We start from the raw sequence: 23786 nt of genomic DNA, 5'->3' as shown, positions 1-23786 counted from the left end.
TGATGGAGCTGGTGCCGGTGTTCTGCCGTATAGTGTCCGGCCATCAAATAGTGTCCGCTCCGTATTGCGCATGCGCAGTACGGAGCAAACGAAGCTTTGGAAAATCTCCGATGCTGAACGGCGCCTGCGTGGTGAGTGGTGGTGGTGGCCCCACGATCCAAGCGGACATAGGGTTGTGAATATTAGAGGGCCCCTCACGGGCTCGTCACACTTCGGGCTCGGCTCTTTTTTATTCCTACTCTATGTCCACTTGGATGGCGGGGATAGAACCTGGACTCAGTGCGCAGGCGCCGTTCATCCTCTGCAATTTTCGGAATCTGTGTTGCTGTGTACTGCGCATGCGCACTACACAGAGGACACTATCCGATGGAGGACGTTATATGACAAGACACTGGTCTGCGCACTGGAATGTGGGAGGGGCTTCATATTGATTGTGGGAGGGGCTTATTCATAAAAGCGCGTTGTCCCATGACCTCGTCATTTCCTTGTTGGGTGATTGGTGGAAATCCATTGAGGGGAGAATATATCTATTGGATGAAGAAATGCTGATTTGGTGTTTTTTGGTGATAGAATAACGTGTGATTGGCCCAGAGGTCCTCAGGGTTCTGGGGGAGGGGCCTTAGCACCATCACTGGCGGGGGGGGGGGCACTTTTTGTATTGAATTTTAAGGATAAAAGCACGGGGGATGGGATGACGTTTGATAAATACAAGAAGACGGAATTTTGTGGATGAACATTTTCTAGGACTTTTTTTCAGGGTTTTTTTTTCATGTTTTTCACAAATCTGGATATTGATCTGATGATGTAATGCGCGGCGTTGTATCTGCGCGGCGTTGTATCTGCGCGGCGTTGTATCTGCGCGGCGTTGTGTCTGCGCGGCGTTGTGTCTGCGCGGCGTTGTGTCTGAGCGGCGTTGTATCCGTGTTTTATCTTCATATGTCTTTCACATATGTGAATATTTAGGATTTATTTTGGTGGTGAATGATATGGAAATGATATTGTTGGTAATAGAGATCAGCCGTTAGTAGTGAGGAGGATCGGCGCCAACTTTATTTTACTTTTTTATTTCTATATTTATGCCGTCTAGTTTACAGCTCAGGTTTGTAAACAAACCGGTTGCTATGACAACAGTGTTGTTGACCTTTCTAGCTGATGTCTCATGTAGAGGGCCCTATGTTTCCTTCTAAATCTAAACAACCTTGTTGTCATAGTAACCGCTTTGTTTATGTCTGTCGTGCAAGGCAAAGAGAAAGGCAAGACTCCTCCCACTGGCTCCTCTGGTCACATAACTCGCGGGCTTTTTCCAACTCCGCCCAGAGTTTTTCGCGCCAAGAGTGGATGTCAATCATTTTTTCCCCCCAAAATGGCGTAGTCCAAAAATGAAACCCTCTATCCGATGGCCTAGTACACAGTTCTTTTATTGCAAGGGGTAACGTCAAATCCCGGATTCGAGCCCCCACATGTACCACTGACCCCCGAAGGAGCGGCTGATTTAATTGGGCGTACCGTTACCTTCTTCACCTCGTGTGTCTCGGGGGGTTTCCCGGGGTAGAGGACCCCAGAACTGCAGAGACTGACGCCAGATCCACTTAGAGGGATTTTTATTTTCCAAAAAAGTAATTAAGGAGCCCCGCCCCTCAACATGGGGTTTAGGGGGTTTGGGTAGGAAAGTCCGGGAACTCTTTAGTGCTAAATAAAATAGGAAAAGTCTCTCACATCAGGAAATCCAGAGAACAGCCAATCACAGCTGGATCCTCACCCCCATCGGATCGTCCTTCTCTCACCCCCATCGGATCGTCCTTCTCTCACCCCCATCGGATCGTCCTTCTCTCACCCCCATCGGATAGTCCTTCTCTCACCCCCATCGGATAATCCTTCTCTCACCCCCATCAGATCGTCCTTCTCTCACCCCCATCGGATCGTCCTTCTCTCACCCCCATGGATCATCCTTCTCTCACCCCCATCGGATCGTCCTTCTCTCACCCCCATCGGATAGTCCTTCTCTCACCCCCATCGGATCGTCCTTCTCTCACCCCCATCGGATAGTCCTTCTCTCACCCCCATCGGATAATCCTTCTCTCACCCCCATCGGATCGCCCTTCTCTCACCCCCATGGATCGTCCTTCTCTCACCCCCATCGGATCGTCCTTCTCTCACCCCCATCGGATAGTCCTTCTCTCACCCCCATCGGATCGTCCTTCTCTCACCCCCATCGGATCGTCCTTCTCTCACCCCCATCGGATCGTCCTTCTCTCACCCCCATCGGATCGTCCTTCTCTCACCCCCATCGGATCGTCCTTCTCTCACCCCCATCGGATCGTCCTTCTCTCACCCCCATCGGATCGTCCTTCTCTCACCCCCATCGGATCGTCCTTCTCTCACCCCCATCGGATCGTCCTTCTCTCACCCCCATCGGATCGTCCTTCTCTCACCCCCATCGGATCGTCCTTCTCTCACCCCCATCGGATCGTCCTTCTCTCACCCCCATCGGATCGTCCTTCTCTCACCCCCATGGATCGTCCTTCTCTCACCCCCATCGGATCGTCCTTCTCTCACCCCCATCGGATCGTCCTTCTCTCACCCCCATCGGATCGTCCTTCTCTCACCCCCATCGGATCGTCCTTCTCTCACCCCCATCGGATCGTCCTTCTCTCACCCCCATCGGATCGTCCTTCTCTCACCAGGCCTCGCAGCCAACAGGGTGTTTCCATCAGATACAGTCTCTGCCACAGACTTGTTGTAGAAACACTTGAACTGAAAGATGTAGACAACTCGGAGAACCCTGGTATGGTACCGGTGTCTTGCAGCCGGTCCGGCGATTCCACACACGACCAGATTCACTTGGGGTCCTTCAGCTGGTCCAGGCTCTTGTTGAGAAGCCAACCCTTGCGTTGCCTTCTCCCGAAGAGTCCTCCCCTGGAAACCTTCACAGTTGCTGGGCCTCACCACAAACCGAGACGGCACCGGACCACCTCCGAATCCCTCTTCAGTTTCTTTGCCTCAGGCTAGCCAGCCCCCGAGACCTGTAGTCGGGTGGATCTGCACCCCAGGCCATGAGAGTCCTGGGGGCTGGTCAGGTGGACCAGGACCATCAGGCAGAAAGCCCTTCTGGACCGGAACCCCCGAAACACGTGACATCAGCACCTTAAGTACCCTCTCCCAGAAGGCACAGCAAGAGTGACACTCCCACTGGGCTGGTTCTGAGAGATAGTAAACCCTTAATGCGCCCAACTAGACTGCGTTCTTGACCCTGCCAGGGATGTCAGCGCCACCCATGGTCAGACAGAACACCGTGCAGTCCAGTCAGACTGGTACTGAGATCAAAATTTAGAATAATTAAACCCAAAACCAAACTGCGGTTCCAGGAAAAAGCTAAATAACAAAACACACAGTGCATGCTCTTCAGGAGCCGGCGCTACATACTTCCCCTGCTAATTTAGACGATGTCCTCATCGTCTGGGAAAGAAGAGAAAAACCCAGGAAAAAAAAATAGTTCTATCAAAATTGAGAACCTGAACTTTAGGGTTGGAATGGGGAAAAAGGGGAGGAAAAACAATTAACGTTAAACATTCATCCTCACACACAATGCAGCCCAGGACCCATCTACCTAAACCACCCTCTCTCTAGTGGCTTGATAGAAGATCTCCTGCAAGAAAAAAAACACATAAAACAATAAACCATTATTTTAGGAAGGCAAGTCCCCATCATACGCTGATGAGTCCTTCTCTTCCAACTTAAAGCGGGAGTCCGCCATTTTTTATTTTTTTTTTAAAAGCCAGCAGCTGCAAATACTGCAGCTGCTGACTTTTAAAATAGTGACACTTACCTGCCCAGCGCGCCCGCGATGTCGGCACCCGAAGCCGATCTCTCGATCGTCTCTCGGGTGCTGCCGCCGCCATTTTTGGTATGGGAATCAGGAAGTGGAGCCTTTCGGCTTCATTTCCCGGTTCCCTACTGCGCACGCGCGAGTCGCGCTGCGCAATAAGGATGGTCCCCGCTGTCTCTGGGATCCGTGTGTTTCCCAGCAGGCAGCGGGGGACCTTCGGAAAGGGGCGTATATTCTGCGGAAAGGGGCGTGGCTTCTGCAGAATCTACGCCGGAAGTGGGTGCAGATACCTGTACTGTACACGTACCTGCACCCCCTCCCCCCTGAAAGGTGCCAATTGTGGCACCGGAGGGGGGGGGGGGGTTCCAATGAGCGGAAGGTCCACTTTAGGGTGGAGCTCCGCTTTAACTGTTACCAAAGCCTAGAAACTTCAGAATATTCAGAACGCGCCCTTGCAAAACTCGCACCACCTAGTGGTGAAAGTCATAAGTGCAAGTCCACAAAAATGTTTTTTTTTCTTGCTGTGCAGAGCTTGACACGTAGTCTCTTCAAAGCCTTGCATCTAACTATCTACCCACAGTCCTTGATCTCAAACAAAAAATAAATAAATAAATAAAATAAAGTAAAGTAGAAAGAAAAAAAGTACAGTTCTGGTAACTGTCCTCACCAGTAAAGCCTGGGATCTGGGAAGGTCGGGGACTTTCCTTGGGCATCTATTGTGATAAAATAAACAACATTGTCCCTCCCAGTCTACAGATCACCACCTTGTATACGTGTCTTCCATCACTCCCCTGCTGGAGGCGCCCTGTAAACCTTCCATACATATCCAAGGAGAAAATCTTCTTCCGGAACGGCTTACGAGCCTTTAGGTAGTTCCAGACGTCCTCCGCATACCACTCCTCACGGTGCTGTTCAATAATGTCCATGGCATCCCTGGGCACATAAGGGAATTCAAACCCATATTCTGATGCCACCCATTTATTGAGCAGTCTCTGAGACCTCGCAAGCTTTGGCAAAGCTCTGGCGTTCCCATCCCCCAGGGGGTACACAGGAGTCGGGGGGCCTTGTGCACCAGAGAATCCAAACTTGTTTTGGGTGAAGGCAAAGTTACGGCTTTGGGCAAAGTTAAGTCTATTGTTGGGGTTTCCGCACTTGGCGTTCCACTCCCCGAATTCAGGGCCAGCCATCCGGAGATGCTGCAAGTTGCGGCAACATCATCCGAAATAATCCAGAGCATTTCGTGCGACATCTCCAGCGTCAGAGAGTCCAACTCCGAATCTCTCAGTTCCACCCCTGGGAGATAGTTCCTCACAGTCCCACCCAACACAATGGCCACCGATCTCTCACCATCAGTGTTGGCCGACCTCTCTGAAGCCACTTCCTTCCTCCGGTCAGGTTTAATTGAACTCATGAAGTGTCCTCGACAGCGGCCGCTGCAAGACTTGGATCGCCCCATCTTCTCCAAGGCAGGCATGGTTGTGGCAGTCACAGTAGACAATGCTGTATCCATAACCTGGAGTGCCCGCCAGAAGAGGGCGCTGCTTCCTGTATCTAGCAGAGGGCTACAACAGTCAATTGCAGATCCACCATCAGCCACATGAAGGCAGCATCTGCATAACTGGTTTCAGCCAAGCTGGCCCAAAGTAATCTAATCCCGGAGTTCTTCTTTAAGTGTGATTGGGCCCCCGGGATTGGAAGCTGCAACAATTGGTTTAAATGTACCAAAGGTCAAAATCAGATCTTCATTTCCACATTATATTTCAATGATTTCTCACCTCCTCCTATTAATTGTGAAGTTTGTGATGACCCCGCACATTTCCTTCCTGGAATTCTGGGACACGGAGTCACCACGCGCCTTGTGAGGAGACACTGCTGTGTCACACATTTCATAGAGCCCACCTTCTGAGAGGAGGGGTTTCAGGAGGCGGAGTCTGTACAGAGATCACGGCTTGCAGGCAAGGTACTGTGGGACATGTAGTCATTAGAAATGGAGAAGCTGCAAAGCATGCTGGGAATCTAGGAAGTTGTAGAAATAGGCAGCCAGCAGACAGACGGCACTCACAGCATGAAAGGAGAGTTTTCATGTAAGCCTATAATGGATTGCCATGAATAGCTATTGTTTGTATTGTTGGTACAATGGTGTCACCAGAGAAGGCAAGGAACCCAATGTGACAGAGGCTTTTGGAGGGGACTGCAGGGTGGCCTCTTGCCTACTGACTGTGGGTGGACCCTGGCGTTTGGGGGCTCTATTCTTTAGGAGGTGTGTGCTTGGGGGACCGTTGGAGTAATTTTACTTTGGATTCAAGTCCATGTCTCTCCAAAACACACAGACTCCTCTGGGAACTGGGGGACCCCGATACATATTTGGGGTCTCTTGGCCCAAACCAGAAATAACTGCTATAGACTGTGAGACTTAGAGCAGATGTTAATATAATCATCTCAAGCAACCTGATGCTGGGGTCTCCTGATGCTGGGGTCTCCTGATGCTGGGGTCCCCTGATGCTGGGGTCCCCTGATACTGGGGTCTCCTGATATAGTCTATTAAGGTGTTATGTGTTTTATTAAGTGTGTCTCTCCCATTGTGTGCCTCCTAGGTGTGAATTCCCATTGCTAATTGTGGTAATTGAGTCACCTATTGTTTCTGTCTGTTGGTTAACTCTTGGAGGAATCTATGATGGGCTTAGCCATTTGTCAAGCTGACACAAGGTGGTTTACGATCATGTGGCCACCGTGATTCACAGTCACATGATTGGAAAGCAGGTAGTGATTGGGAACTTTAGGTTGTCTGCTGGTACCTGTGCCGCGGCACGCTCTGGGCACAGCTGTATTTGCACCAATTCACGCAAATTTGCGGCTGCTTGTCGCCGAGGCCCACCTGCTCAAAGGTGCGGCCGGTGCCAAGTGGTTAAAAAACACAGCCCTGCTGCATTGTTCGATGTGTGGGGGTGCCACTAAGAAATAATGGCACCCCTGTCTACTAAAGAGCCAAGCATTTGCCTGTTTGTGATTCCTGAATCGCACAAGTGTGAACCCAGCCCAAGGTTTGAGCCCGAGCCTGAAGTGTGACCCGAGCAACGCTCCTTTAAATGTAAAAAGCAACGTTTTCTCCATACCTTCAGAGTGTCTAATAGTGTTGGGATTGACTTTTTCTTGGCGCCAACTTGGCGGCACACCTGTGACAGAGCTCAGTATGGTGCCAACATGGCAGCACACCTGTGACAGAGGTCAGTATGGTGCCAACATGGCAGCACACCTGTGACAGAGCTCAGTATGGTGCCAACTTGGCAGCACACTTGTGACAGAGCTCAGTATGGTGCCAACATGGCAGCACACCTGTGACAGAGGTCAGTATGGTGCCAACATGGCAGCACACCTGTGACAGAGCTCAGTATGGTGCCAACTTGGCAGCACACCTGTGACAGAGCTCAGTATGGTGCCAACATGGCAGCACACCTGTGACAGAGGTCAGTATCGTGCCAACATGGCAGCACACCTGTGACAGAGCTCAGTATGGTGCCAACATGGCGGCACACCTGTGACAGAGCTCAGTATGGTGCCAACTTGGCAGCACACCTGTGACAGAGCTCAGTATGGTGCCAACTTGGCAGCACACCTGTGACAGAGCTCAGTATGGCGCCTTGGGGGTACACCTGTGACAGAGCTCAGTATGGCGCCAACTTGGCGGCACACCTGTGACAGAGCTCAGTATGGTGTCAACATGGTGACACACCTGTGACAGAGCTCAGTATGGTGCCAACATGGCAGCACACCTGTGACAGAGGTCAGTATGGTGCCAACATGGCGGCACACCTGTGACAGAGCTCAGTATGGTGCCAACATGGCAGCACACCTGTGACAGAGGTCAGTATGGTGCCAACATGGCAGCACACCTGTGACAGAGTTCAGTATGGTGCCAACATGGTGGCACACCTGTGACAGAGCTCAGTATGGCGCCTTGGCGGTACACCTGTGACAGAGGTCAGTATGGTGCCAACTTGGCAGCACACCTGTGACAGAGCTCAGTATGGTGCCAACATGGCAGCACACCTGTGACAGAGCTCAGTATGGTGCCAACTTGGCAGCACACCTGTGACAGAGCTCAGTATGGCGCCTTGGGGGTACACCTGTGACAGAGGTCAGTATGGCGCCTTGGGGGTACACCTGTGACAGAGCTCAGTATGGCGCCTTGGGGGTACACCTGTGACAGAGCTCAGTATGGCGCCTTGGGGGTATACCTGTGACAGAGCTCAGTATGACGCCTTGGCAGCACACCTGTGACAGAGCTCAGTATGGCGCCTTGGGGGTACACCTGTGACAGAGCTCAGTATGGCGCCTTGGGGGTACACCTGTGACAGAGCTCAGTCAATAGATTGGAAAGGAAAATGATGGTGAACAATTGATACAATTTACCGTCATCTTCACATAGGAGAGTGAAGGCACTGGGCAAGGACTTCTCAATAAAGAATAAAATCAAAAAATATGGAAAACTAAATGCAGAACTTTATTGAACAAAATTATTTACAAAATAGACACAAGTCATCCAATGAAATCTCTACACAAAATTCTTTACTTTAAGTAACCAATAAAAGAGATTTTCTGTACAAACTTATTGCCACCATTGCAGAGGACGGCCGTTCTCCAATAGAAGACGACACATTCCAAAGTTTTTGTAGAAAATAAAATTCACTCTCATCCTAAAATTATGACTTCTTTTTCCTTAGAGACAGGAAGTCACAGAAAATCTCCCCAAAACAAGGAGAACGTCTCATCTATTGAGTGTCCTCGTTGGGAGGTTCTCCTGCACTCTTGTATTGGTGAGATTCCGTGGCCCTGAGATAGGAAGTGAGGGTGGATCTCTCCAAACTGACGTCCGCCCCCCATCCCCCATCCCCCCGTCCAACGTGTTTTGTCTGCAGTCAGCAAAGTGCGGGGTAATAAAAAACTGCCCTTTAATTCTTACAGCACTTTTATCACCCGTCCCTCCGCTCATTTCCCACCTCATTTAGCAGGGTGACAACGCTGTTCATTGTGCAGTGAAATCGCGCGGTGGCGTTGTCACCCGGTGGACGAGGTGATCTTAGTTGGATATGAAGTTAAGTAAAAGGCAAACCAACTGTGGACCCGTCACACAAGGTGCCGCGGTAACGGGCGTGCTACCACGCAGCTTCACCGCAATGTACGGCAAACTGTCCAATGAGGCACCAACCATTCTGAATGACACCCCCAGCGTACCTTTCCGGGGGGGGGTGTCAAAGGAAAAGATCCATAAGCCGCACACCATGAAGTAGTCCCAGGTTCCTGGGGTGAGATGAATGGCAGCCTCAGCCCGGACTGCAGCCAGGCCACACCCCCAATGCAATTTGCTCCGCCTTTGGAGAATCGTGGATCCCCATAATTAAGCTCCGAGGGGCCGCCATTCATCTCACCCCAGGAACCTGGGACTACTTCATGGTGTGCGGCTTATGGATCTTTTCCTTGGACCTTTCTGCAGCTTGGAGCTAGGACCAGCTCCCTGCCGGCACTCACAGCGCTCTAGTTGGACGTTACGTCTCCACCAGAGTGGCACCTTGTTGGGGTCACAGTGGCCACCTTGCAGGGGATGTTATGTGACAGTACACCCCAATGTGTGGCAATGCACCACAAGGCACGTTAGTGTGGGTACCTCACCTTGCACTTCATTGCTATGCACGTCCACCGGCATGGTGTGTTGGGGTGCCAAATGACGTGTGTGTTACACAGTTATTGCGGTAAGGTGCACCCCAATGTACTTTCCGATGGATGTGCATTCCATGCGGCACAATGAGTGGCAATCCATTGATGTGCTGCCAAAACTGGTGCATGCAACAGAAGGGCACTTTCAGTGTGTTGGCGCGAGGTGGTGCCATCCATTGTGAGTGAGATATAAATAAAATGTGCAAAATATTTTCTAAGTTTAGGAAAAGTGAAGTCGGAGGAATTCTATTGGCTACAATGCAGGCCGAGTCCAGCTTCGATACGTGGCTTTAGCAGCAGAAGGTCTTCTCCTGCACCATTGACTTAGTGTGACCTTCTAGAGAGGTTTCCGATTGTGAAGTCCAATGGGACTTCTTGCAAAGTCACTGATGTAGAAATGGGGTCTTTCACCTCGCAGGAAATTTAAACTATAGACCACCGGGTAACCTACTAGTGCAGCCATTCTTAACCAGGGTTCCGTGGATCCCTAGGTTTCCTCCACTGGTGGCTTAGGGGGTGACCTGAGTTCTGGCTGACCGACCTCCCATCTGATGGGGCCTCCATGGTTTTAGGTCCAACGCCACATGGCAGAGCCAGCAGCACGACTGCAAGGGCATCATTCTGGCCGACCAGTAAGGAGGCATTCTTCCCACCACCAGGCCACTTTCCCAATCGCCACCAATGGACTAATCTTACCAGAGGTTCCCTGAGGCCCAAAAATGATTTCAAGGGTTCCTCTGGGGGAAAACAATTGTTACTGGAAGGAAACTGGAGATCCCAAACAGATTCCATATCATGTGCCAACACATGATCCCACACCCACGTGTGATCCCGGATCTCCTGTGTAGCCGGCCACCATGCTGCCTACCTATCTAACGCTGCATGTAAATCCTACTAGCTTAAAAGTGCGGCACATTTGGCCTTATTTGTGCTACTGCTTAACTACAAAGTAAGGAATAAAATATTTATTTTTGATCATCTGCATTTCAAGATGGCCACCGTTTGGTACATCTGATATAGAGGATGCCTTCTACCCAAAAAACATCTCACTGGACGTCCAACCACCTTTTATAGGGGAGGCATATTAACTTAAAACACGGGTCTCCAAACTGCGGCCCTTTGCTAGACTTTATCTGGCCCTTGGGGCACTATTCTTTCAAATGACATGAGGCATTATTCCTCCCACTGACACCAATGATGGGGCATTATTCCTCCCACTGACACCAATGATGGGGCATTATTCCCCCCACTGATACCAATGACGGGGCACTATTCCTCCCACTGACACCAATGATGGGGCACTATTCCCCCCACTTATACCAATGATGGGGCACTATTCCTCCCACTGATACCAATGATGGGGCACTATTCCTCCCACTGATACCAATGATGGGGCACTATTCCTCCCACTGATACCAATGACGGGGCACTATTCCTCCCACTGACACCAATGATGGGGCACTATTCCTCCCACTGATACCAATGATGGGGCACTATTCCTCCCACTGATACCAATGATGGGGCACTATTCCTCCCACTGATACCAATGATGGGGCACTATTCCTCCCACTGATACCAATGACGGGGCACTATTCCTCCCACTGACACCAATGATGGGGCACTATTCCCCCCACTTATACCAATGATGGGGCACTATTCCTCCCACTGATACCAATGACGGGGCACTATTCCTCCCACTGACACCAATGATGGGGCACTATTCCCCCCACTTATACCAATGACGGGGCACTATTCCTCCCACTGACACCAATGATGGGGCATTATTCCTCCCACTGACACCAATGATGGGGCATTATTCCCCCCACTGATACCAATGACGGGGCACTATTCCTCCCACTGACACCAATGACGGGGCACTATTCCCCCCACTTATACCAATGACGGGGCACTATTCCTCCCACTGATACCAATGATGGGACACTATTCCTCCCACTGACACCAATGATGGGACACAACTTCTCCCACTGACACCAATGATGGGGCACTATTCCTCCCACTGACACCAATGATGGGGCACTATTCCTCCCACTGACACCAATGATGGGGCACTATTCCCCCCACTGACACCAATGATGGGACACAACTTCTCCCACTGACACCAATGATGGGGCACTATTCCTCCCACTGACACCAATGATGGGGCACTATTCCTCCCACTGACACCAATGATGGGGCACTATTCCTCCCACTGATACCAATGATAGGGCACTATTCCTCCCACTGATACCAATGATGGGGCACTATTCCTCCCACTGACACCAATGATGGGGCACTATTCCTCCCACTGACACCAATGATGGGGCACTATTCCTCCCACTGATACCAATGATGGGGCACTATTCCTCCTACTGATACCAATGATGGGGCACTATTCCTCCCACTGACACCAATGATGGGACACTATTCCTCCCACTGACACCAATGATGGGGCACTATTCCTCCCACTGACACCAATGATGGGGCACTATTCCTCCCACTGACACCAATGATGGGGCACTATTCCTCCCACTGATACCAATGATGGGGCACTATTCCTCCCACTGATACCAATGATGGGGCACTATTCCTCCCACTGATACCAATGACGGGACACTATTCCTCCCACTGACACCAATGATGGGGCACTATTCCTCCCACTGACACCAATGATGGGACACTATTCCCTCCACTGTTACCAATGATAGGGCACTATTCCTCCCACTGACACCAATGATGGGGCACTATTCCTCCCACTGACACCAATGATGGGGCACTATTCCTCCCACTGACACCAATGATGGGGCACTATTCCTCCCACTGATACCAATGATGGGGCACTATTCCTCCCACTGACACCAATGATGGGGCACTATTCCCTCCCACTGACACCAATGATGGGGCACTATTCCTCCCACTGACACCAATGATGGGGCACTATTCCTTCCACTGACACCAATGATGGGGCACTACTTCTCCTCCTACCGAAAACCAACCCTGAGGCCATGTTTATCCTCACTGATGCTGGGCCCAGGACATTTTGTTACCCCCACTGTCCACAATTTGGCCCCTAATGTCTGAAGGACAGAAAACGGACCCTTTGAAAAGTTTGGAGACCCCTGGCTTAAAATAAAGATGTCCAATGGAATCTTTTTCTTTTCATAGAGATTGGTCACTGTGGAGGTTCCGATGAGACCTGGTGAGCACCATTTGAATCTATTTACACTTGTTGCATTGCGGGTTGCACCTGATAGATGAAGGCACTTCTCTCTAGTTTATGATATACCCTCCTCTCTCCCAGCCAAGCAGCTTCATGCAAAGACACCAGCAGCAAAGATTTAAAGGGTCAGTCCACCCAAAAAACTTATTTTTTTAGTTTGGTAAGCTGAGTCTCCTCCTGACTTGTCAATGGTGGGATTATCCTGCTGAGGTTCCTTGTCATGTCCCGTCCATATTAGAGTTTCGGGTGTTCCTTATCTCCTCATTGCAATGTTCCTGTCTGCCCACCATAAGAGTGTTGGGTGTTCCTACTGTTCTTATTGCAACCTCCATGTAATAAAATAAAGAAAACCCAACTTCATTAACCCAATTCATATATTTTCCAAAATATCCAAAAATTCAGCTGTCTTCTGGCCAATCATTTGATAAATGAGGTCCTTCTTCTGCTTCAGCAGGTGGACATCGTCCTTATGAACTCAACTCCATTATCTGTTGCACTGTAAGCCAAGGCCAACGAGATGGACCACAGTGGGGTTGATGACATGGGCTCCTGATCACAGTGGGGTAGATGACATGGGCCCCTGATCACAGTGGGGTTGATGACATTGGGTGTCTTTCAACCTTGAAGACCATTGGCCCTGGACCACAGTGAGGTTGTGATGACATTGGGCACCATTCAACCGTGAAGAGCATTAGCCTGGACCAATCTGTAGTTGATGACTCTGGCCGCCATTCAACCTTGAAGAGCACTGGCCCTGGACCACAGTGGGGTTGATGACATGGGCCCCTGATCACAGTGGGGTTGATGACATGGGCCCCTGATCACAGTGGGGTTGATGACATGGGCCCCTGATCACAGTGGGGTTGATGACATGGGCCCCTGATCACAGTGGGGTTGATGACATGGGCCCCTGATCACAGTGGGGTTGATGACATGGACCCCTGATCACAGTGGGGTTGATGACATGGGCCCCTGATCACAGTGAGGTTGATGACATGGGCCCCTGATCACAGTGGGGTTGATGACATGGGCCCCTGATCACAGTGAGGTTGATGACATGGGCCCCTGATCACAGTGGGGTTGATGACATGGGCCCCTGATCACAGTGGGGTTGATGACATGGGCCCCTGATCACAGTGAGGTTGATGACATGGGCCCCTGATCACAGTGGGGTTGATGACATGGGCCCCTGATCACAGTGGGGTTGATGACACTTGGCCCCATTCAGCCTTGAAGAGCCTTGACCTTGGACCACAATGCAGAGTGTCCACAAGGGGCAGTAAAGGAGAAGTCGTTCCTTTTTATTTTTTCAGGTCCCTCATTATAGCCACCGCTGGTGTGAAGTGTATAAATCTGATCTCTCCATCATCTACCAAGAAGTGAAGTTTCAGTTCTGGTTGGGATGACTTTGGTGCCCATATTTTTATATTCATGCCAACCCAAGTCTGATGCCACCTGTCACCATAGATTTGTCACAAATGGGCCTTGATCTATACATCCCCTCCCCCCCCCCCCCCAAGTTTATTTCCTGCAGGACAGAGCAGGGGGTCCCGATTGGTGGTGGTGATTATTGATCAGTGCGGTTTGGATTCCACGAGAACTTGGCAGGTGACTCGGAACGTTCGATGGATGAATGACGACTGAACAGAACTATATTAGTATTAAGTGATTCCACGTTAGCCGAGAATGTCGGCGTCTGTCACAAATATTCCTCGATTTTCTCTATACACCCCCCCAGGTTAATCTCTCGCAGGACATTGAAGAGCTGGTCCCGCTTGGTGGTGGGGCCGCCGTCCCGCGTCAGCCAGACCTGCAGCATTGCGTACTGAGCGTCGCCGTAATGTCTGTGGTCCTTCTCGGAGGTTTCGATGATGTGGTCGCTCAGGCCCAAGCGTCGGACAAACTCGCCCCAGCGGCGTAACGGAATGCTGTCGATAATGGCGTACTTCACTTCCGGGGCTGAGGGAAGAAAGAACATCGAAATGTTACAATGCTGAGAGATAAGTGTAGCGATTCACCAATAATAATACATTGGGTGCTGTCCTGCGCCCGTGTCATTAAATGTTCTTGTGTGGAGTGAAAGGATGGGAGCGCCGAGCCGCGGGGGGGGGGGGGGGGGGGGGGGGTCAGTCCAGATATGAATTGTTATTCCTCACGTAAAGGTGTATCAAGATTTGATACCAACGCGTTTCGTTGGTTATGCCCAAATCCCCCTTTCTCAAGGCCAGTCATATTAAAGCTGAAGGTTATTCTGCTTATACTCTTCCCTCTCTATGAAAGGAATCGCACCCATCTACATTACAAGTGATTGTAAACCTCAGACATGAAATCTGAACAAAGCACATCCCTCTATAGTGTGTACTTATCTCAGTCCAGAGCACTGAGTGTCATTCCTGTCTGCTGCCTCCTTCCTCTGTCTGCATGAGACTCCTCCCCCTCCCCATCTGCATGAGACTCATCCCCCTCCTTCCTCTATCTACATGAGACTCCTCCCCATCTGCATGAGACTCCTTTCCTTCCCCATCTGCATGAGACTCCTCCCCCTCCCTATCTGCATGAGACTCCTCCCCATCTTCATGTGACTCCTCCCCCTCCCCATCTGCATGAAAAACTTCTCCCCGTCTGCATGAGACTCCTCCCCATCTGCATGAGATCCCTCCCCATCTGCATGAGACTCCTCCCCCTCCCTATCTGCATGAGACTCCTTTCCCTCCCCTCCCCATCTGCATGAGTCTCCTCCCCCTCCTTCCTCTATACACATGAGACTCCTCCCCTTCCCCCCATCTGCATGAGACTCCTCCCCCTCCCCATCTGCATGAGATTCCTTCCCCTTCCTTCCTCTATCTGCATGAGACTCCTCCCACTCCCCAAGACTCCTCCTTTATCTATCTGCATGAGTCTCCTCTCCCTTCCTCTATCTACATGAAACTCCTCCCCCTACTTCCTCTATCTGCATGAGTCTCCTCCCCCTCCTTCCTCTATCTGCATGAGTCTCCTCCCCCTCCTTCCTCTATCTGCATGAGTCTCCTCCCCCTCCTTGTGCTATCTGCATGAGACTCCTCCCCCTTCCTTCCCTCCCCCTTCTTCCTCTATCTACATGAAACTCCTCCCCCTTCCTTCCCTCCCCCTCCTTCCTCTATCTACATGAGTCTCCTCCCCCTTCCTCCCCTCCTTCCTCTATCTACATGAAACTCCTCCCCCTCCTTCCTCTATCTGCATGAGACTCCTCCCCCTTCCTTCCCTCCCCCTCCTTCCTCTATCTACATGAAACTCCTCCCCCTCCTTCCTCTATCTACATGAAACTCCTCCCCATCCCCTCCTTCCTCTGCTATTAGACTGCATCCCCATCTGCTATCTGCAAGAGACCCCTCCCCCTCCTTCCTCTGATATCTGCATGAGACTCCTCCACCTCTCCTTCTACCGCTATCTGCATGAGACTCCTCCCCCTCCTCTTTCCTCTGCTATCTGCATGAGTCACTTTTGACAAGTTTTCCTGACACCAAGAGATAAAAGGTGACAGGGGAGGGAGCTCCAGCACACAGCCTGTGACTGACAGCCTTAGCTCTGTTCCTGTGTGAAGGGGGTGTCTCCCTTCCCTCCAATCAGCTCTCAGAGCTCTCCACCACTTGGTTTTCAGAGCTCCTGTGTATATTCTGCACTTGGGATGGATGTAGAGAAGACAGCAGATAAACAGGTACAACGTATGTCTCCAATATGTTATCTGTGCAATAAGAGAACCGAGAAATGTGCCATTGTATCCGTTCTGTTCATTCATCACTCCTTTCATCCTTCAAGGTCCAGAGCATTTGTGTCCCGGCCCCTCCCACAGGGGTTTGGAGGAGGAGTCACTTTATGACAGATATACTATATATTATCCATGGGGGGGGCCATCAGACGTTACCATGGTTACTGTCTACAACTGGGAATCTTAGCTGTAATATCTCCCCAATGGAGGGACAAGAAAGATTTTAGCATGTGATTCTACCTCCCCCCAACATTCATGGGGTTCCTAACAACCCCCAATATTCATGGGGGTTCTCATCACCCCCCCGACACTCATGGGGTTCTAATGCCCCTCCAACATTCATGGGGGTTCCCGACACCCCCCCAACATTAATGGGGTTCCTAACACCCCCTCCAACATTCATGGGGGTTCCCAACACCCCCCAACATTCATGAGGTTCCTAACGCCCCCTCCAACATTCATGGGGTTCCTAACGCCCCCTCCAACATTCAAGGGGTTCCCAACACCCCCCCAACATTCATGGGGGTTCCCAACATCCCCCCAACATTTATTGGGTTCCTAACACCCCCCAACAATCATGAGGTTCCGAATACCCCCCCAACACACATGGGGTTCCTAATGCCCCTCCAACATTCATGGGGGTTCCCGACACCCCCCCAACATTCATGAGGTTCCTGACACCCCCCCAAAACATTCATGAGGTTCCTAACGCCCCCTCCAACATTCATGGGGTTCCTAACGCCCCTCCAACATTCATGGGGGTTCCCAACACCCCCCAACATTTATTGGGTTCCCAACACCCCCCAACATTCATGGTGGTCCCAACACCCCCCAACATTCATGTGGGTCTATTGCCCCCCCAAAATCCATGGGGTTCCTAACACCCCTCAACATTCATGGGGTTCCCAACGCCACCCCAAAATTCATGGGGTTCCTAACAACCCCCCCAACATTCATGTGGTTCTATCTCCCCCAACATTCATGGGGTTCCTAACAATGCCCCCCAACATTCATGGGAGTTCCCAACGTCCCCCCAACATTCATGGGGGTTCCTAACACCCCCCAACATTCATGGTGTTCCCAACACCCCCCAACATTCATGGGGGTTCCCAACACCCCCCCGACATTTATTGGGTTCCCAACACCCCCCAACATTCATGGTGTTCCCAACACCTCCCAACATTCATGGTGGTCCCAACACCCCCCCAACATTCATGTGGGTCTATTGCCACCCCAAAATTCATGGGGTTCCTAACAACCTCCCCAACATTCATGTGGTTCTATCTCCCCCAACATTCATGGGGTTCCTAACAATCCCCCCACAACATTCATGGGGGTTCCCAACGTCCCCCCAACATTCATGGGGGTTCCCAACGTCCCCCCAACATTCATGGGGTTCCCACACCACCCCAAAATTCATGGGGTTCCTAACAACCCCCCCAACATTCATGTGGGTCTATCTCCCCCAACATTCATGGGGTTACTAACAATCCCCCCAACATTCATGGGGGTTCCAAACACCCCCCAACATTTAGGGAGGTTCCCAATGCTCAACATTCATGGGGGTTCCCAACACCCCCCAACATTCATGGGGTTCCTAACAACCCCCAACATTCTTATGGGTCTATCTCCCCCAACATTCATGGGGGTTCCGAACCGCCCCCCCCCCCCCAGCGTCCCTGTGGCATGTTTCCTTACTGTTCAGACTTGGCGGTGATTGAATGTTGGTGATGTCCGGCAGTGGAAGGGATCCGTTCTGTAACAGCGGTTGGGTGGAATGTTGTACAATGTAGATGTTTTCATCTTCGAGATTCTTTATGGTTTTCGAATCTTCTTTGTCTTCATTGTTATTCTGAAAAATATGGAAGAATTAAAAAACGCTGATCTGCACTGTGATAGTAATTCTATAAAGAATGGAGCGCTCCTTCCTAGAAATATCTCTTTATATTGTGAGTGATGAAATGAGAGATAAAGACCCCCCAGAGAAAAAGACCCCCCAGAGATAAAGAGCCCCCCAGAGATAAATGGCCCCCCAGAGATAAATGGCCCCCCCAGAGATGAAGACCCCCCAGAGAGATGAAGATCCCCCCAGAGAGATAAAGACGCCCCCAGAGATAAAGACCCCCCCAGAGATAAATGGCCCCCAGAGAGATGAAGATCCCCCCCGAGAGATAAAGACCCCCCAGAGATAAATGGCCCCCCAGAGAGATGAAGACCCCCCCAGAGATAAAGACGCCCCCAGAGATAAAGACCCCCAGAGATAAAGACCCCCCAGAGATAAATGGCCCCCCAGAGATAAATGGCCCCCCAGAGATAAAGACCCCCCAGAGATAAAGACCCCCAGAGAGATGAAGACCCCCCAGAGATATGAAGACCCCCCAGAGATAAACACCCCCCAGAGATGAAGACCCCCCAGAGAGTGATTGGTGGTGTGAAGTGTGGATCTAGGGGAGGCATATCATTGAGGTGGAAGGGATCTCCGCTGTAAAAGCGTAGTTTGATCGATGGATCCTCCCCTGAGGAGAGCGGATGTTTCTCCTGTTGGTGGTTCCGCTTCACAGACACATCACTAGAAGAACTTCCTGCACAATTTTCAGTGACCGCGGATGTCACTTTGTGGGCGGAGCTCTCCAACCTTTATACGGGATTCACCAGCACGGATATTTTCTGGACATCTCTGGTATACTCAGATCTGATTGGACGATTAGTTGTATGATTTTTGCACAATTGTCTGCCATACACATTCGATCGCTCTGATTTTTGTTTTTTATACACTTCATATTTATGTGGAGAGATATTTCTGTGAAGGAGCGCACCATTTATTATTCTGTATACTCCATGAGTGCGATTCTGACAGCGGCAATACGAATGTAATACTTACGCTGGAGGGAGTCCGTCCGATACTGTCTGCAAAGGAACGGAAAAGAGCGTTAGAACAGCGAAGGAAGCGCAATCCTTCAATATGGCCGCCCATGGAGGGATTACTACAGATGGCCAGTATATATGTGACCCCCAAATCCCCGCTAATCCCCCGACACGTGTGCAGAGCGCACCCAGAACCCCTCACATAACATTTACTGGATACTCGAGACTGCAGACAGTACAATGCATGATCAGAGACTGCGGACATAGTACAGAAGATGATCAGAGACTGCGGACATAGTACAATGCATGATCAGAGACTGCAGACATAGTACAATGCATGATCAGAGACTGCAGACATAGTACAATGCATGATCAGAGACTGCAGACATAGTACAATGCATGATCAGAGACTGCAGACATAGTACAGGGGATGATCAGAGACTGCAGACATAGTACAGGGGATGATCAGAGACTGCAGACATAGTACAGGAGATGATCAGAGACTGCAGACATAGTACAGGAGATGATCAGAGACTGCAGACATAGTACAGGAGATGATCAGAGACTGCGGACATAGTACAATGCATGATCAGAGACTGCAGACATAGTACAGGAGATGATCAGAGACTGCAGACATAGTACAGAAGATGATCAGAGACTGCGGACATAGTACAATGCATGATCAGAGACTGCAGACATAGTACAATGCATGATCAGAGACTGCAGACATAGTACAGGGGATGATCAGAGACTGCAGACATAGTACAGGAGATGATCAGAGACTGCAGACATAGTACAGGGGATGATCAGAGACTGCAGACATAGTACAGGAGATGATCAGAGACTGCAGACATAGTACATTAGACTGTCTAAATTGAAGTGTCTTCATCTTACCTGTAGATTTGTGGGGGGGGGAGGGGTGTTTTCTGGCATAGTATATATACACCCCAAAGGCGATCAGCACCACCACAGCCATTATGGCGGCTGCACCAAGACCGGTCCATAGAAGTCCTTTATTTTCTAAAATAAAAAAATAAAATGCTTTAAGGGTTGAAAAAACCTCATTCATCATATTCCCCACCCCCTCCTACAGGATGTGACAAAAGTAAGTACACCCCTCAGTGACATTCCTTCTCTCTTTTCATGTGACAACACTGAAGAAATGACACTTGTCTACAATGTAAAGTAGTGAGTGTACAGCTTGTATAACAGTGTAAATTTCCTGTCCCCTCCAAATAACTCAACACACAGCCATTAATGTCTAAACCGCTGGCAACAAAAGTCAGTACACCCCTAAGAGAAAATCTCCAAATTGGGCCCAAAGTGTGAATATTTTGTGTGGCCCCCATTATTTTCCAGCACTGCCTTCACCCTCTTGGGCATGGAGGTCACCAGAGCCTCACAGGTCACCACTGGAGTCCTCTTCCCCTCCCCCATGATGACATCACAGAGCTGGTGGGTGTCGGATACGTTTGATGTGATATATGTAGAGAGACAGCACAGGCCATTAGTGTACAGAAGCCATGTTTACAGAAAGACCGAGCGGGAACAGGAAACACAACACAGGAAGAAGTACAACAGAGACGCACCATAGAGTTGCATTTAAAGAAACATCATTCATAACAACCTTCCCCTCCTCCACCTTCCCTCTGAGGATCCCCCACAGATGATCAATAGGGTTTAGGTCTGGAGACATGCTTGGCCAGTCCATCACCTTTACCCTCAGCTTCTTTAGCAAGGCAGTGGTGGTGTTGGAGGTGTGTTTGGGGTGGTTATCATGTTGGAATACTGCCCTGCGGTCCAGTCTCTGAAGGGAGGGGATCATGCTCTGCTTCAGTATGTCACAGTACATGTTGGCATTCATGGTCCCCTCAATGATCTGTAGCCCCCCAGTGCCGGCAGCACTCATGCAGCCCCAGACCATGACACCCCCACCACCATGTCTGACTGTAGACAAGACACACTTGTCTTTGTCCTCCTCACCTGGTTGCCCCCACACACGCCTGACACCATCTGACACCAAATACCTTTATCTTGGTCTCATCAGAGCACAGGACATGGTTCCAGTAATCCATCTCCTTAGTCTGCTTGTCTTCAGCAAACTGTTTGTGGTCTTTCTTGTGCATCATCTTTAGAAGAGGCTTCCTTCTGGGACGACAGCCATGCAGACCAATTTGATGCAGTGTGCGGCGTATGGTCTGAGCACTGACAGGCTGACCCCCCTCCCCACCCCTACAACCTCTGCAGCAATGCTGGCAGCACTCATACATCTATTTCCCAAAGACAACCTCTGGATATGACGCTGAGCACGTGACCTCAACTTCTATGGTGGACCATGGCGAGGCCTGTTCTGAGGGGAGCCTGTCCTGTTATACCGCTGTATGGTCTTGGCCACCGTGCTGCAGCTCAGTCTCAGGGTCTTGGCAATCTTCTTATAGCCTAGGCCATCTTTATGTAGAGCAACAATTCTTATCTTCAGATCCTCAGAGAGTTCTTTGCCATGAGGTGCCATGTTGTGCTTCCAGTGACCAGGATGAGAGAGTGAGAGCGATAACACCAAATTTAACACACCTGCTCCCCATTCACACCTGAGACCTTGTAACACTAACGAGTCACATGACACCGGGGAGGGAAAATGGCTAATTGGGCCCAATCTGGACATTTTCACTTAGGGGTGTACTGACTTTTGTTGCCAGCGGTTTAGACATTAATGGCTGTGTGTTGAGTTATTTTGAGGGGACAGGAAATTTACACTGTTATACAAGCTGTACACTCACTACTTTACATTGTAGACAAGTGTCATTTCTTCAGTGTTGTCACATGAAAAGAGAGAAGGAAAGATTTACAGACATGGGAGGGGTGTACTTACTTTTATCACATACTGTATGTGATTTGTAACATGGATGGGGGAATTGTATATCAGTATTCCAGAAACTTTTCTCACCTTCCGGATTTTTGACTTTCTCGGGATTGGGACAATGATCCTTACACTCCGATCCTTCACACCTAGGGGTAGAAATTATCATTACATACAAACACAGTATGCATGGGTCCAGTACAGGGGTCTCCAAATGGCGGCCCAGGGGCCCGATGTGGCCCTTTGTATGTCTTTATCTGGCCCTTGGAGCACTATTCCCCCCACTGACACCAATGATGGGGCACTATTTCCCCCACTGACACCAATGATGGGGCACTATTCCTCCCACTGATACCAATGATGGGGCACTATTCCTCCCACTGATACCAATGATGGGGCACTATTCCTCCCACTGATACCAATGATGGGGCACTATTCCTCCCACTGACACCAATGATGGGGCACTATTCCTCCCACTGATACCAATGATAGGGCACTATTCCTCCCACTGATACCAATGATAGGGCACTATTCCTCCCACTGATACCAATGATGGGGCACTATTCCTCCCACTGATACCAATGATGGGGCACTATTCCTCCCACTGACACCAATGATGGGGCACTATTCCTCCCACTGATACCAATGATAGGGCACTATTCCTCCCACTGACACCAATGATGGGGCACTATTCCTCCCACTGATACCAATGATGGGGCACTATTCCTCCCACTGACACCAATGATGGGGCACTATTCCTCCCACTGATACCAATGATGGGGCACTATTCCTCCCACTGATACCAATGATGGGGCACTATTAATCCCACTGACACCAATGATGGGGCACTATTCCTCCCACTGACACCAATGATGGGGCACTATTCCTCCCACTGATACCAATGATGGGGCACTATTAATCCCACTGACACCAATAATGGGACACTATTCCTCCCACTGACACCAATGATGGGGCACTATTCCTCCCACTGACACCAATGATGGGGCACTATTCCTCCCACTGATACCAATGATGGGGCACTATTCCCCCCACTGATACCAATGATGGGGCACTATTCCTCCCACTGACACCAATGATGGGGCACTATTCCTCCCACTGATACCAATGATGGGGCACTATTCCCCCCACTGATACCAATGATGGGGCACTATTCCTCTCACTGACACCAATGATGGGACACTATTCCTCCCACTGCCACCAATGATGGGACACTATTCCTCCCACTGATACCAATGATGGGGCACTATTCCTCCCACTGACACCAATGATGGGGCACTATTCCTCCCACTGACACCAATGATGGGGCACTATTCCTCTCACTGACACCAATGATGGGGCACTATTCCTCCCACTGACACCAATGATGGGGTATTTTATACTCTCACTGGTCACAGTGCAGCCCCCTGAAGGCCTAAAGGATGGTAACCTGGCCCTTTGTGTATAAAGTTTGGAGCCGCCTGGCCCAGAAGATCCCGAGTCTTACTATATCCATAGAGTGGAGCCGCCCTCAGACATGACCAGGTCAGCGAGTGAAGATAAAGGA

General features: G+C 50.3%; 1 protein-coding gene across 1 annotated transcript in view; it reads right to left on the bottom strand.

The window, feature by feature from the left end:
• Positions 1-8304: 8304 nt before the first annotated feature.
• The window catches only part of LOC143956929 (tumor necrosis factor receptor superfamily member 1A-like), a 47050-nt gene continuing 31568 nt past the window's right edge, over positions 8305-23786 (bottom strand). Inside the window, exons 6-10 of the mRNA XM_077467098.1 lie at positions 22310-22371; positions 20260-20385; positions 19382-19407; positions 18199-18352; positions 8305-14714 (exon numbers count right to left, since the gene is read on the bottom strand). Of these exons, the coding sequence (XP_077323224.1) occupies positions 14455-14714; positions 18199-18352; positions 19382-19407; positions 20260-20385; positions 22310-22371 (628 nt within the window). The 3' untranslated portion in view covers positions 8305-14454. The remainder of the gene's footprint in view (positions 14715-18198; positions 18353-19381; positions 19408-20259; positions 20386-22309; positions 22372-23786) is intronic.

The sequence above is a fragment of the Lithobates pipiens genome, unplaced genomic scaffold (genome assembly GCF_037356315.1).
Source record: "Lithobates pipiens isolate NorthernLeopardFrog02 unplaced genomic scaffold, aLitPip1_a1.2 Scaffold_47, whole genome shotgun sequence".
NCBI classification, from domain to species: Eukaryota; Metazoa; Chordata; class Amphibia; order Anura; family Ranidae; genus Lithobates; species Lithobates pipiens.
Note: the sequence above shows the minus strand (reverse complement) of the source record. Positions and strands in the feature narration are given on the sequence as shown.